This window comes from Anopheles stephensi, chromosome 2 (genome assembly GCF_013141755.1).
Source record: "Anopheles stephensi strain Indian chromosome 2, UCI_ANSTEP_V1.0, whole genome shotgun sequence".
NCBI classification, from domain to species: Eukaryota; Metazoa; Arthropoda; class Insecta; order Diptera; family Culicidae; genus Anopheles; species Anopheles stephensi.
In genome coordinates, this window is record NC_050202.1 from 10,707,442 (window position 1) to 10,721,113 (window position 13,672).

The following is a 13,672-nucleotide window of genomic DNA, read 5'->3' on the forward strand; positions in this document are numbered from 1 at the left end:
CGAACAGCGCGAGCTCCCAAAAAAAGCAAAACAAAACACCTTCACCCGTATGCTCCGTCATTCTCGTCATCGTTCGGCATCTGCATGCAGGCGCTCTCGTGAAGGCTCTCGCGTCCCGGCAACGAACGAAAAAGGTGCCATTTGATGACGAAAGATCAAAGATCGGAGAGTAAATTTGTCAGCCCGCTGTCTGTGCCGGCGTGTGCACGTCGTCGCCCTTGGCCTCGGTGCGCTGCCCTTAACGCATAACTGCTCATCACAGGGCCGCACGGATGATCGTTGCGCGTGGGTGTAAATTGTCGAGACCTTCCATGAGGGGGGGAGGGGGGAACGGCGGTACAGCGCCACGCCAACCGAAACCTGTAATTCCGAAATTCGTGCCAGCCGTGGCAAGAGATTCTGGTGCGATCGAGCCGGTGTGCGCGAGTGGGGCATCGAACGGATCGATCGGTGAAGAAGGATCGAAAACCTTCTCCAGACGCCGGTTAACCCTTCGAGGGAAGGAGGTTCAATGCTTGCGATCTTCGAAAATTCTGAGAGTGATCTTGAAGCTGCGACTATGAGCGTCATTTGCGGATGTTTCAAAACGACTCTGTCTGTGTGGTACATCTGATGTGATTACTTGGGATCTTGAAGATCACCAGTGTTACTGCCGAAGCTCTGGCCTTGATCTTCACATTTGGGACTCTAACCTCAGATGATCCTCTTGGTCTATCTCTCCAGGATTCCTTGAGGTCAGTTTCTAGTAGCCTGGATTTTAAATCCTGACCTCAGATATTACAATTCTCACCTCAGATGTTATTCGTTTTAATTAACTTAATTACAAAATTATTATTAGGCTCACGATTATTGCTTGCCAATAAAATATTGGTTCTGAGCTCCGGAAATTCAAGTTCAAATAAAATAATTCTCTTCAAATTTGAGCATATCCTCCAAGGGTTCCTAGTGATCACTTCCGCGGATCATCGGATATTCGCTTAATCTTCTGCCTGCGAAGTGTGACTGTTCGCCGTGTTTCCTTTACGACCCGTCTGGCCGTGCGATGGTCCGTGCACCATCCACGGGGTAGGAAAATTATACAAATTATCTTTTATAAGCTCCAATGAAATGTTTGTTTTTGCTTTCTAAGACCCGGGCGGATACCACGCGATGCATCACACTTCCGTCAGGATCTCGCGTGGAAAAGAGATCGTTACCGAGTTTTCTCCCCCACCGCTTGGTGTGGTGGCTTGGGTAGGGAACGATCGTATCATGACATGATGTAAAAATCCCGTACACCACATCATCATCATCATCATCGTCATCCGCATCTTCGTCGTGCAAATGCGCGTGCTTCGCACCGGCGTGATGTCACATGATTATCGCGCACCTTAGACAAGACACCGAGCAGACAGGCAAAACGACGGAAGGGCACGGCGGCAGGCAAATTTGGATGCAAATTATACCCTACGGTTTAAAGTCTTAATTTGAGCTTCGAAAAGGGGATCTTGCTTGTTCCTGTATTTACATTTCCTTGCCAGCAGACGTTCACTGTCGTCAGCGAGCGAGAGCTTTATGATGAGCGATCTGCTCTTCTCGGAGCTCCGAGGTTGGTTTATTGGTTTGCCTTCTATTGCATCCTTCCTGCGATAGGAACGAAGGTACGCTTGGGTTGTGCCGGGCATCAAATCGCCACGCAGTTGGGGTCCCCGAGCGTTGCAAAGGTAATGAAGGCGAAGTGCAACACAGACACAAGGTATGGTGCACGCAGAAAACTTTGTTGCAGTTGCGTTTGGTGGGTCTATCACTCCGGACTAGACGTTCTTAAGTCGTGGCACTAATTTTATGAACTATAATGGCGTCGTCGTTAACGAGGTTACGGGCCCTCAATATCGCGCTAGGATCTAGTTTGAAGTGGTCTGACTAATAAATATTTAAATTCTGAGAGCTTTTAAAGGTAAATATGGAGTTAAAAAAACCTCTTCTCTCATCACTTGAAGTAATTATTATCGTTAGTCCTAACTATTCCTTCCAACACAGCGCGCGTTCCAACCACTTGCATCACGATCATCTTCATCATCACCATCAAACGACCCTTCCAATTTTTCCCCTTGATGCGCTTCATTCCCGGAAGTGCATCACAAATACGAATGCGATTTGATCTCGCACATTGCATTGCAGTTTCGCACCTCCAAAGCCTCACAATGGCAAAACAAAGCGATCGTCGGGAGGGAAACGTGGAATTAACATGGTGGCACTTCCGACACACACAAACATACGATGAATTTTTGAATTTCCATACTTTAAGTTCAAAAAAACATTTCCATTTGCACTCACTTGTAATGGTTGTAGCCGGTATCACGCTCTCCGTCCGACTCCATGGTGGTTGTGTGGTGTTGACTGAATTCCTTCTCAACTCGACTTTAAGTTCAACTGAACTGCATATGCGCTATACTCTTATGCTAAACTTGAGGTTTCTTAGCACACACTTTTAAGGGCACTCCTGCCGAATAAAGGACACCCCTTCCGTTACTTACTATCTACACCAAAATCACACCCGCAATCATTCGATTTATTTACTTTGAATGTAATTTTTATTTTTGCACAAAACTTTCACCACTTTTAACGAACGATTTTGTCACTTTTTTTCTTACTAGCTCTTCCTTTTGAAGTTTTAAATTTCACTTGCAGCACTTAAACGATTTCGAAAACACTAATCTCCCAACCGGTGGATGAGGACTTCCTCATTGATTCACCCAAAGCTCCCGTACTACATTAGAGACATCCATCTTGGGGACACAGCTCAACTTGCCCAACTCAACTCGAGCTCGTTCACTTTCTCTGTTAACTTTTTTGGATATAAAATTCTTACACCTCTTTTTTAATTCACTTCACCGGAAAATTAATTCACGGCTTGATTTCTTAAGTTCAACACTTGAAACCAATCTCAAACGAATCACCGTAGAAAGTACACGATTTTACGCGATCGTTCCGAATTACGGCGACGGGAATAAGCGTGCGAACGCTCCAAACAGCACCAAACGGACCAAACCACAGACGTGCGTTACGTGCGCGAGCTGCTCGGTGAGTAATGAGTGAGTGAACGCGTTTTGCTCAACTCACCTGCAATTGCTCGTCGTCGTTGTCCGACGGCAATCGTGTAAGGGAGAGCGAGCAGGGGAGAAGAGTGAGAGCGAGACGAGCGGTGTGCCGCATGCCAAAACCAGATCAGTCACTTACGCACACCTGAAAAGGGCAGGTAAAATATTCCGCCCGAGCGAAAAAGAGAGAGAAAGAGAGCAACGCGGAATAGAAAGAATGAGAGCATGCGACTCGGTGTGAGAACGGGATGCATATACCATCTTGACTGTAGTTTTCCTACATGTGTGAGCAAATAAGATAAAAACACCAGCTTCTTTCCACAGGTAAACATCATGCTATCTCACGAGGTAGGAACAGCTCGCTCTCTCTCTCGTTGCAGCTTTCCTGCTCTTTTCGCTCAAGAGCGGTTTTGGGAAAAGTAAATCACACCATGTTGTTTTGATTTTGAGGGATGAAAGTTTTCTATTTCGATTTGAAATATTTTCTTATTTACTTCAAGGAAAAGATTGAGGGGAACTTTTGTCAACTAATCAACATCAAGTTCACCCTCTGTTCGCTTCATAGTAGCAAGTATCCATCGTTTAAACTCGGACACTCGCGTGGCAATGCCGGGCGCAAGCTTTGTGGCACTACCCGCGGAAGGATCACACTTGGGCCCGATGCTAACCACACCAACGACGAAGTACTGTTTTTTGTGAAAATGCAGCATCGGTGCACCGGAGTCACCCTGACACACGTCCTGGCCTCTCACCACGCCCAGCGTGCACATCACACTGAAGGCCATGGATGTACTGATGCGTGTGCTGTTCACGAGATGTCCGCTACATTCTTCCGGCGAGATGACGTTCAGGTAGACGATGCGCTTCGAATCACTCATGCCACCTATGAATCGAACAGAGAAGCACTGATAAAGAACTCCTTGAACTGCACTAGCTGGATCACTCACCATATCCGGTTTTACCCCAACCAAACGACAGGACACGCTTATCGTCCGGTAGTCTCTCGTCGAAAACATGATCCAGCGATAGACAGGCGGGCATAATATAGTCCGAAGTGGCTACCGGCTCGCTTACCCTGATGAGCGCCACATCGTTCGTGGTCGTGTGCGAGTTGTACTCCGGGTGAATGATGAACTCGGCCGCCCTACGCTCCTGACAGTCGCCATCGGCCAAACACTTGGGCAGCAGGCTGATGTAACTTACGCCAAAAAACAGCTTGATACTGTGGAGAACAGTCAAGATCAGGTAAGGCTTGCTAGATCGGGCTCCCTCGATTGGACTTACTTTTCTAGGGGCAACAACTGTAGACAGTGAGCTGCCGTTAGGACGTAACTTTCCTGGATCAGTGTTCCGACACATCGTGCCAGGGTGGTCTCTTTCGGCTTTTGAATCTCCAAGTGTACGGCCCACACATGGGTGTTGTCTTCATCGATCGCACCCGAAAGGATGGTAGGGACAACTTGTCGCATACCGCAAACCTTCGGTAACACATCCCTAAAGTGTTTGTAATTAATCTCCGTGCTGGAACGCACGGTTGTGGACGACACGGTAGTAATCCTTCGCCGTCGTGTTGGTGAGGTGCTCGTTCTAAGCTGGGCCGGTCTAGTAGGTCTGGTGGTGATTGGTTCGGTAGTGGTAGTAATCCATCGACGTCGTGTTGTGGTAGGTCTTCTGGTGGTCGGAGGAGCAGCAGTAGTGGTGGTGGAAGCTGTTACTGTAGAACCAGGAACGTTTCTCCGCCTTCCTGATTCACAACAAACCTGTAACGGGGTAACACACAGCTAGACTCTCGGACTAACGTCACACAACTGACACACGTACGATCGGATCGGGTGAATTCTCGTCACTTTCACAGGCACCCAAGACGGCCCTTATCTTTTGCGTTTCCCACAAGTACAGCACGTTGCGGTTCGCTAGCTCAGCGATCTCGGCACACTCCGCCAACCGGACGCATCCTCCGACCTGTCCGTTCGTGAGGATACACGCCTGATTCACCTGGCGCTGTGCGAGCGTCCCGTCAGCCAGCAGCAACAGTGGCAGAAGGCGGGCAAACGCCACAAACGTTGGACAAGTCATCATCGCACACCGTTGGCACACATTTGGGAAAAGGGAACTTTCGAGGGGTTCGCAAATCAGCTTCCAGCACTGTGGATCACACCAAGGTTCACGGTCACTCTCGAATGCGAGCAGCCGCGATCGGGGTTGCTGCTGATTGTGACTGTAATCGTTAACTGAGTGCGTTATCATTGAACACCGAGTAGAGATGCCACTGGGGGAAAACAAACAACCGTCACCGTCACCACTACCACTGTAGAGAGCCCTTGTTGAACGTATTCTGTTTATTTTGATTTTGTAATTTCTTTGTGGTTGAATATGTGTAGGTAGCATCTCCACTTCGCTCCACCGTCCTACTGCTGGCGAATGTTTCCGATAATCCAGTCCGTGTACTGTTGCACATTCAGCGACACCACCGGGAACTCGCTGCTAGTGGTGCCAACGCCAAAGTTGATCAGCCCCACCAAGAACCAGGTGCCCTCCTTTCGATACATCAGCGGGCCACCGGAATAGCCCGCAAACGCGTCATGCCCGGTGATGGTAATGGTGCAGATGTTACGCTCCGTCACCAGCACCCTCTGCACCAGCGCCACACGCAACGAATCCATCCGCGCCTGACACAGCTCCTGCGAGATGCGTTCCAGCGTTATCCACTGCTTGCTGTCAGCCGGTTCGCCTGTGGTGAAGAAGCGTTACAAAGCGTTACATTTGTGTGAAGAAATGATTGCGAGTTTTTTGAAGGGACTTCACCATCTGCATAAACACCCCAACCGAAACAGTTCAGCGTGTGTCCAGCTGCAGCGATCGGATCGTGCTTCGTGCCCATCGGGATGCAGATCGGTCCCGGTGATCCAGGATCGCCCACCGCTACGCTCTCGTTCAACCGTAGCAAGGCAATGTCGTGATCGCGCGTGGTAGTGTTGTACTGTTCGTGAATCACCACCTCCCGGACGTACCGTGGTTCCACATCCGCCTTGAGCCCACCGTGCACCGTGTCCCGCGTGACGTGGTGAGCGTTCACGTACAAAACCATCCTGAAAGTGATCCAGACGCTCAGAAAACCCACCAGAGGAATTAAATCGATCGATACCTACCCGTTCGGTTTCTGCACACAGTGAGCCGCCGTAAGGACGTACTCGGGTGTAACCAAACTTCCCACACAACGGCTGTACTTCTTCCTGCCGGTGTAGGCTATAAACACTCCGAACGAAGAATCTAGCGACGCTCTCCCGATCGATCGGTCATCCATTCCGAGTCGTGTCTGAAGACATTCTGTATCGGATATCGAGTTATCCCCATCCATTTCCACCGGTGGCGTAGGTTTTTTGGACGGTTTCTTCGAAGCTTTCAAAGTGCTCTTTGCGAACCAACGGATATCTCCATTGGCACAACAGTATTGCTGGAAAAAAAAGCACCCGGTACATTATTGCGCTACGGAATTAAATCGCACACAAACACACCTCTAACTCCGATGGACATGCACCGGCAGCTCCTATCAGTAGGTTCATCTCGTGCCGGGTTAGGTACGGTTTCTCATCGAGTGCTGCCAATTGGGGACAATACTTCAGCGCAACGCACATCCCCGGCAAACCGTTCGATGATCTGCAGAATGATCCTCGCTCGCGACTTGCCCTGGCGGGCTGGAGCGTTACCACTAGACCCAATAGACAGACCGCGATACGTTGCAACATGGTGCTACTAACACTACACGGTAATGGCAAGTAATTGATGATTAAGGCTGAAGCGATGCAAACGAACTGTAGCGGGCCCCTGTGCATCGTGGGGTTGAGTTCGTGCGCTGGAATCCACTTATCAGCTAGAACACCAGTCCGGGGAAATCCCTTCTGCCTTGGTGGGCGATAAATTCCTCTCTCTCTCTGCATTAAACTTTTGAGTGTGGTGTGTGCGTGTACGAGTGACGGGCTGTACGCCTCGGCCAGACATCAGCTGACGTTAATTGCACCCTCTCGGTGCACGCGAACGGAAGTACCGCCGAAAAGGGATCAGCGTTTAATGGCTAAGCCACGCGCTTAGATCCAGCGCGATCGTCGATGTGATCCTGCTGGCGAGCTGTACAACAGGTGGCGCGATAGCACCCGAGGGAGGGAGAAACGTTTCGATCCGCTCGATTCGATCGTCCAAGAACGCGAACGGCCCATTGCAGGCTTAGAAATTGTGAACAGGAAGTCAAGGTGGTAGAAGGCGAACAAGCCGGGCACATCCGACGATCAGTCAGTAACATGTGGACATCGACATCCGCTGTGTCTCGACTGAAGTGCGTCGATCACTTCAACTGAAGTTCACTGACCCAGGCTGTACTTCGCTTCTTCTATCCCTTTTTTCATTAGATGACTCCACCACCAGGAAGGGCTACAAACGGTGCTCCGGCCTCCAAAGGCTCTGGGCCCCTGTCGTTTGCTCTCCGGCAAGGAAGATGTTTCATATGATCTGCCTCCCGATCGTATCGCGATGCTAGCGCCACTCCCCAGAGTTTGTAAGTTTTTAACCGGCTTTCTGGTAATCTGGCCCAGAAATCCAATAGCTACGATCCTTCCCCCCCGGTACGCCAGCAGCGAAGATATTGAGGATCTTTCACTCCTCACAGTTTCGCATGGGCGCGTTTCGACTGGCCGGGGCTATCGCATCGAACCGATCGGATCGCCCGAGGGTGATCGCCAGCATTACTTCCATTCCATCAGGCGCAACAGAGAAAAAGAGAGAGAGAATAAGAGCCCCGAGGACTGAACAAGACCACATCCAACATATTAACAGATTATCCCGATCGGGCTTGTTGGAAGCCCGAGTCCAGCATCTCTCTTCCTGTGGAAAGGCTGAAAAAGGGGAGATCATTCATTAGGAAAGCAGGAACGTGCCACGCGTGGGGTTGATCGATTACGATTACGGGCAGCATCAACCAGAAAGACGACTAATAATAATTTGCTGCACAATCTGATCCTCGGTCCACAATGTATGGGAACGTTATCCTCTTCGGGGGAGTCTTGATAGGCTTTTTCTTGTCGATATTTGTCTAAGTGATCTTGAGAAAAGTTTACATTGGAGTAACTCCAATATGTATCTAACAAAAAAGCAGTATTCATTAGTACCAATTACAGCCTGCGGTCGATCCCGAGCTACTGATCATTCAGCTAAACCGAAGCCTTTGTCTCGCCCAATGTTTTCCCAAAACACCACAGCCATCGCAACAAGCATTGCGTGCGACTAATCGACGCTCCGCTTTTTTTTTTGCGTAACTTTGTTGCACACGCACCACATACGCGGGCACGCATCGGCGGGCGCAAACGGAACGGAATGTCGTGCGCAATGGTACCGTACCTGCTGTGTGTGTGTGTGTGAGTGTCTGCACGCACCAACCAAGATCGCGATCGGTTCGAATCTAATGGTATCTTACCGGGGTTTTTTTTTTAATGTTTCGCTTCTACTTCCCAGCCGAGCCTGATTCCAGCCCAGCGGGTGCTTTGTACGCTAATTAAGCGCAAAAAGCCATCAAATTATCCCCGCCCATGCCTGTCTCGAGGGATATGGGACCTAGACGACCAGAAAAAAAAATCTTGGCAACACTACCCTTGCACACACGGTTGAGATCGTTCGCTTAAAAAGGGCTCACACGAGGTACATGAACTGGATGCGGCCAGCAGAAAGCGGACTACCCGAATGAAAGCATTATCCAATAATTCAAATCACTCCAAACAAGCGCTTGTGGAGCGAGGGGGTTTCTATTAGGCCGCCTCAGCTGGGAAATTGTTTAAATAGACAAAGTCAGGTCAAATGTTGGCTGGAGCTCATTCTGCCCCAATTCGATAGCTTCCTCAGGTCAATTTCTAGCTTCCAAGAAATTACTCAACAGCGCACACTACACTTATGCTTCATCTAATCGATTTGTCCCTGTTGGAAAAGTGAGCTCGAAAGTGAAATGTGGAAGGAAGGGGAGCCTTTCGAACCACGAACGCAAATGCCCCTTAGCTTTGCAGAGCGGAAAATTGTCCACGCTCGGTGCTCAGTTAGGGTTTTTTTTTCTCTATTACTTTTGGTTCAACGTTTGAGTAATGCTCCTGTATGGTTTCTGCAAAGGCCCTGTGGTGGGGGGGTTACGGTTGCGCAAGAAAATTTTCCAACGACACTTCACGCCAGGAGCGCGATGGCCTCGAAAGTGAAATCGGCGCACACACACACACACGGTGACGGTTGCACTTGCGATGAGGGTGATGATGATGGTGGTGGGGTGAACCATTTTTCTTTCGATCGCAATGACACCGAACTGAGACATCAGGCGAGGATGGAGATGAGTAATTGGAGCGGTGAGCTAATACACTTTTGTGCCTTCCAAAAATTGGGTCTTCTGCTCTAAATTTTAATTTCAATCATTTTAAGAGTCTAGAAGAAGCTTAAAATCTCGGCTTTAGACTCCTGACGTCCTTAACACATCACTAGGTTACTGTAACGGAAAATTCAAAAAGTGAATTGCATACCTTCAGGCTCCTATTTGCTCAACAATCGTGTAAAGTGTTCCATGCTCTTTTCACTTATCGGGAATGGATATGAAAGAACTAAAATGCTGTGATATATCAAAATTCGTTGGGGGAATATGCTCGAAAGGACTTAGAAGAGGATCCTGATAAATGTTTGACGATGAGGGCCGTTCCATTCGAAGGTCTCTTGGTAGATGTTGTTTGAACAATGCGGTAACAGAGACCTTACGACCCATTACGATATGTATTAGCATTCGAAGCCCTTCAGACGAAGAGGTCTATTGGATGAAAACGGCCGATTTTGACACTGAAATAACTTTATCGATTATGTTCCTGCGACTTAAAGTTTTATTGGCATACGAGTTCCCTTGGAAAGCAAGTCTCCCAGCAAAACACGGATCCCTTGAACGAGAAAGTCAGTCCTTTACTTATTTACGTCCCGGTCACTGCCAAGACCATGCAAAGCATCTTAAAGCATTTAAATAATTCTTTAACGGATTTGCCACACTTTGCTGCCATCAACCCATTCACACGGCTCATTTGCCATTTTGATCTTGTCGTACAGTTTAAAATGGTGAGACCCCCCAGCCCGCACGAAATGGATGGTTTCGATGGAAAGTCTCGCGAAAAAGCTAGCAACCAGCAACCAATTAACCTAGCCCGAGAAGCCAACTCATACACACACACTCAAACTGTGTGAGAATGGGTCCAATTAAAGAGGCACAATAGTTGTGTCCATGGCCTCCCCGCGAGTGTCCTGCCGGCTGTCAGCGAAATTGACGGCTCCGATGCTCACTAGAAGGATTTTGCATTCTTCTACGACGAAGCAGGCATGGAACTCGAGGCATGGAAATTCTCACGAACAACAAGGATAACAACGGGATAACATTCTCGCTCGCTTGCCTCCTTGCCCGATCGACAATCGTATGTCCTCCTGTCGAGAGTTCTCGCAACCAGCAGGGATTCGCGAAGAACGCGAACAGGACCTTCTTCCTCCATGGCTCGATGGGAATTCGATATATTTGCGTTCGCTTCAGTCTACGCCAGTGCCAGTGAGAGTTATCGAAGGCCCGAGACCACACCGCGTGCACGGTACGCGCGGAAGGTTAAGAAGCGGACCCGGCGTTGCCTCCTTGCCCCCTGCCTCAATCGTATGCATCGTTCGATCGATCGGTGAAACACAGTCGCGAAGAAAACTCAACCCCGCGGTGCGCGAGTCGTCGTCTTTTGCGTCCGGGACGGAAACGGACTGGAAGAAGAAACCAACCAAAAAGAAAAAAAAGGGGAAAAAGACTCATGCGCTCAATGCGTGTACCGAGCGCGACGGGAAATTGATCGGAAAAAGGGACCACCGTTCCCTTTGCCGTGCGGAACGCAGCAGGATCAACTGTGTACGCGCACACACTCCGAAGGAATCTCGTCTTCAAGATTCGGATCGATAGCGGTCCGTTGGACCGGCCCGGCGCACACCGGGACAGTGGGAAATTGATGAAAAATTCGCTCGAAAGCTAACCAAGAACGCATCCTGCGGTACTGCGGGTCAACTTTGGCTGGGAAAACATCACACAGCAGCCACAAAGGGATTTATTTTGGGCCAGATGTCAAGATGCTGTCGAAGTCGGCGAAACTTGAGACGGGACGCGATGATCGAACATGGGGGATGGATGCAATGTTTGGCCCTCTTTGCACTATTTCTATTCCTTTATTTTATCCCACCACCAAGGATGGAAGGAGGAAGGAAATAAGTGAAGTGACCTCTGGCTGGGTTGCGGCTGTTTGTGGGTAGAACGGTTGCGGTAAGTTTGACATTTGACCGGATGTGCTGGGCGAGTGGTTTGAGTTACTCGTTGACACGTGAGCCAACTTTATGGGGGTCGTTGTGTTCGAGCTGAAACGTAAAAGATTGCAAATGCTACCCTCTGATTGATCTTTGGACATGAATGGACCCGAATGTGCCTTCTTGAATGGAAATTTAAATGAATGAAAATTGATTTATTGGATTTAAATAAAGTCGGTAATTCGATTAAATTTGGTGGAAATTTGCTTAAGGTGTCGTGCTCAACACGGCCTTCGTTTGCTGATATTCGATTCAACGCTCACTTTAGTTCTTCACCCCTTAAAATCACGCCTACTTTGACGCAAAGCCTATGAACGAATTCATTCTACCAGTGGTTTTGAATCGAGCAGGCGTAATTTTTAAGGGGAAAAATGAATTATCATGGAGTGCTAGGAGCGATCAAATCTCGGTGAACGAAGTCTGTGTTGAGGGCGCTTGTCGTATTCCTTTCCTCTAACCCTCTGTTAGAAGTTGTCGTGCTGATATTTGGGACGTCTAAGGATCTGCTCCGGGGCGGTCCGGTGGCCGAGGCATTAACGGCGCCAGTCTTCACACGACAGGACCCGGGTTCCAACCCCATCCAGACCGCCTCCCCGTATGTAGAGCTAACTGTGTTACAACGGGCAAAATCAAGTCACAGAAAGTCAGAAATGGCAGGCCGAGACCTCTCGAAGTTGTAGTGCCCAAGGAAGAAGAAAGATCTGCAGCTCACTTGATAGTTCCTCTTGTATCCTTTTTATGTCCCGCAAAATATTTGAATCTCCTTTAGATTTCGCTACTTTGACTATTATCTTAAGATCATGCCAAAGTAACAAAACACCAAGGATTCAGTCTCTTACTGCAGTCAAAAGTATAAACCATCAGGTTAAGTACTCCTGGAGCAAGTATCAAAGGCTGACCTCCATATCCACACCATATCCATTAGGGCCTTCAACAGTCGTAGCAGTATTCTAAGGAGTCACGATTGGATAGCATTAAGCTTTGAGATATTCTGGAGGATCACTCGCGGGATTTCATCATTATTTTAATCAGATTTTAACGCCTTACCTTGAAGAGTTCCAACCGTTATTTGTCAACGTTTACCTATTGATTCTCCTGAGAGATCCTGCTCTCCTCTGATGTCTGAGACCTGTCCAGTATTTCCTGTACATGATCCTTTGCTTCTGTTCCTTCCGTTGCGTTATTATTGGAGAATCTATGCATCCTTGCTGTTTCAAGAGGAAGGTAATAGAGGAAAACAAATCATCCAAATGTTCTGCATTAATCCGTAAAATCAGTTCAAATCTCAGATTGGTGAAGCAGTTGATCGTAATTCATCACACGATGGGATGGATAAAAATAATCCTCCTCAACAACTGCTAGACACAAACAACGGATCAAAACCAATTAAGCTCCAATACAACATTCCCCAACGCGCCACCATATGTATTACCCGGGCAACAACTTTCCTTAATTACTCGCCGTTCGCGCCACCGTAATGGGGAAGATCATTACCAAACAACACCACCAGCAAAGAAATACCTTCCGCTTTGATGAGGAGTAACACGAATTAGCACACTGCACGGCGGCCGATCAGACAACTCGACCGACTTCCGTTCCATATTGGGACAAAAAAACGCCGAGCAAAGGTTTCGCGCCCTGGATTCGCGGAAGGCAATGAAACTTCTTCTCCTTGAGGTTCGTTCCGACGGACCTCTGATTCGTAGACCAATTCACCATTCCGATCACGCCCCGATCAGTGACATTATTGACCATACCACCACCCTGCGGGCCTTCGGTCTTTGGATCTGGACCGAGACACATCGCAAACCTGTGTCCTTCCAAACATGGTACGGACTCATCGGTTTCTTTCTTGCGTGATGATTAATTGGCCGGTGGTGTAAATTCCTGTGCGCTCCAGCACAAGGTACCTTTCCGCTGGATGATGATTAACCCGTCCCGATCGGGCCGGTAGAGAGACCTGGTAGAGAGGAGATTAATCCACGGCTAAATGGGGGAGCAGCAGCAGGAGCTGGAAGCTAATAAAATCGCCCCTCCGACGGTGAATCGAACGCGGTGGTATGTTTGCTTCATTATAAATTAATTTAACACCGATAGATAATTTTTTACCGTAGAAACATAGTCTATAAGGGCATCAAATATCCGAAATAATTAAGTTACGTTAATCATACTGAGAGAAACCTTCAACGAGCGTTAAGAGATGTATAATTATC

General features: G+C 48.5%; 2 protein-coding genes across 3 annotated transcripts in view; both read right to left on the reverse strand.

Annotated features, from left to right (window-relative positions):
* LOC118503913 (putative transcription factor SOX-15) overlaps positions 1–3,217 on the reverse strand; it is a 53,808-nt gene extending 50,591 nt beyond the window's left edge. The window contains exon 1 of the mRNA XM_036037710.1: positions 2,317–3,217. Coding sequence (XP_035893603.1) covers positions 2,317–2,360 — 44 coding nt within the window. The 5' untranslated portion in view covers positions 2,361–3,217. The remainder of the gene's footprint in view (positions 1–2,316) is intronic.
* A 300-nt stretch (positions 3,218–3,517) lies between these two features.
* Positions 3,518–6,923, reverse strand: LOC118503932 (CLIP domain-containing serine protease B15-like). Of its 2 annotated transcripts, XM_036037778.1 has the most exons (7): positions 6,596–6,923; positions 6,230–6,534; positions 5,886–6,169; positions 4,902–5,811; positions 4,365–4,840; positions 4,028–4,302; positions 3,518–3,963 (listed from the first exon to the last, which is right to left on the reverse strand). In XM_036037778.1, exons 4-7 carry the CDS (start codon positions 5,466–5,468, stop codon positions 3,608–3,610), a joined length of 1,674 nt encoding a protein of 557 aa, XP_035893671.1. In that variant the 5' UTR covers positions 5,469–5,811; positions 5,886–6,169; positions 6,230–6,534; positions 6,596–6,923; the 3' UTR covers positions 3,518–3,607. The 2 variants fall into 2 exon arrangements, with proteins under 2 accessions (XP_035893671.1, XP_035893672.1); XM_036037779.1 differs by lacking the exons at positions 3,518–3,963; positions 4,028–4,302; positions 4,365–4,840 and having other exon boundaries at positions 5,390–5,811.
* Positions 6,924–13,672: the final 6,749 nt, after the last annotated feature.

Bases quoted from the DNA above. Each gene is read 5' to 3' on its own strand.
- LOC118503932 (XM_036037778.1), bottom strand. From the start codon at position 5,468: ATGCTACCTACACATATTCAACCACAAAGAAATTACAAAATCAAAATA. The intron at 4,841-4,901 runs GTACGTGTGTCA...ACCCCGTTACAG, and splicing joins AGAATTCACCCGATCCGATC to GTTTGTTGTGAATCAGGAAG. The intron at 4,303-4,364 runs GTAAGTCCAATC...TGTTCTCCACAG, and splicing joins CAGTTGTTGCCCCTAGAAAA to TATCAAGCTGTTTTTTGGCG.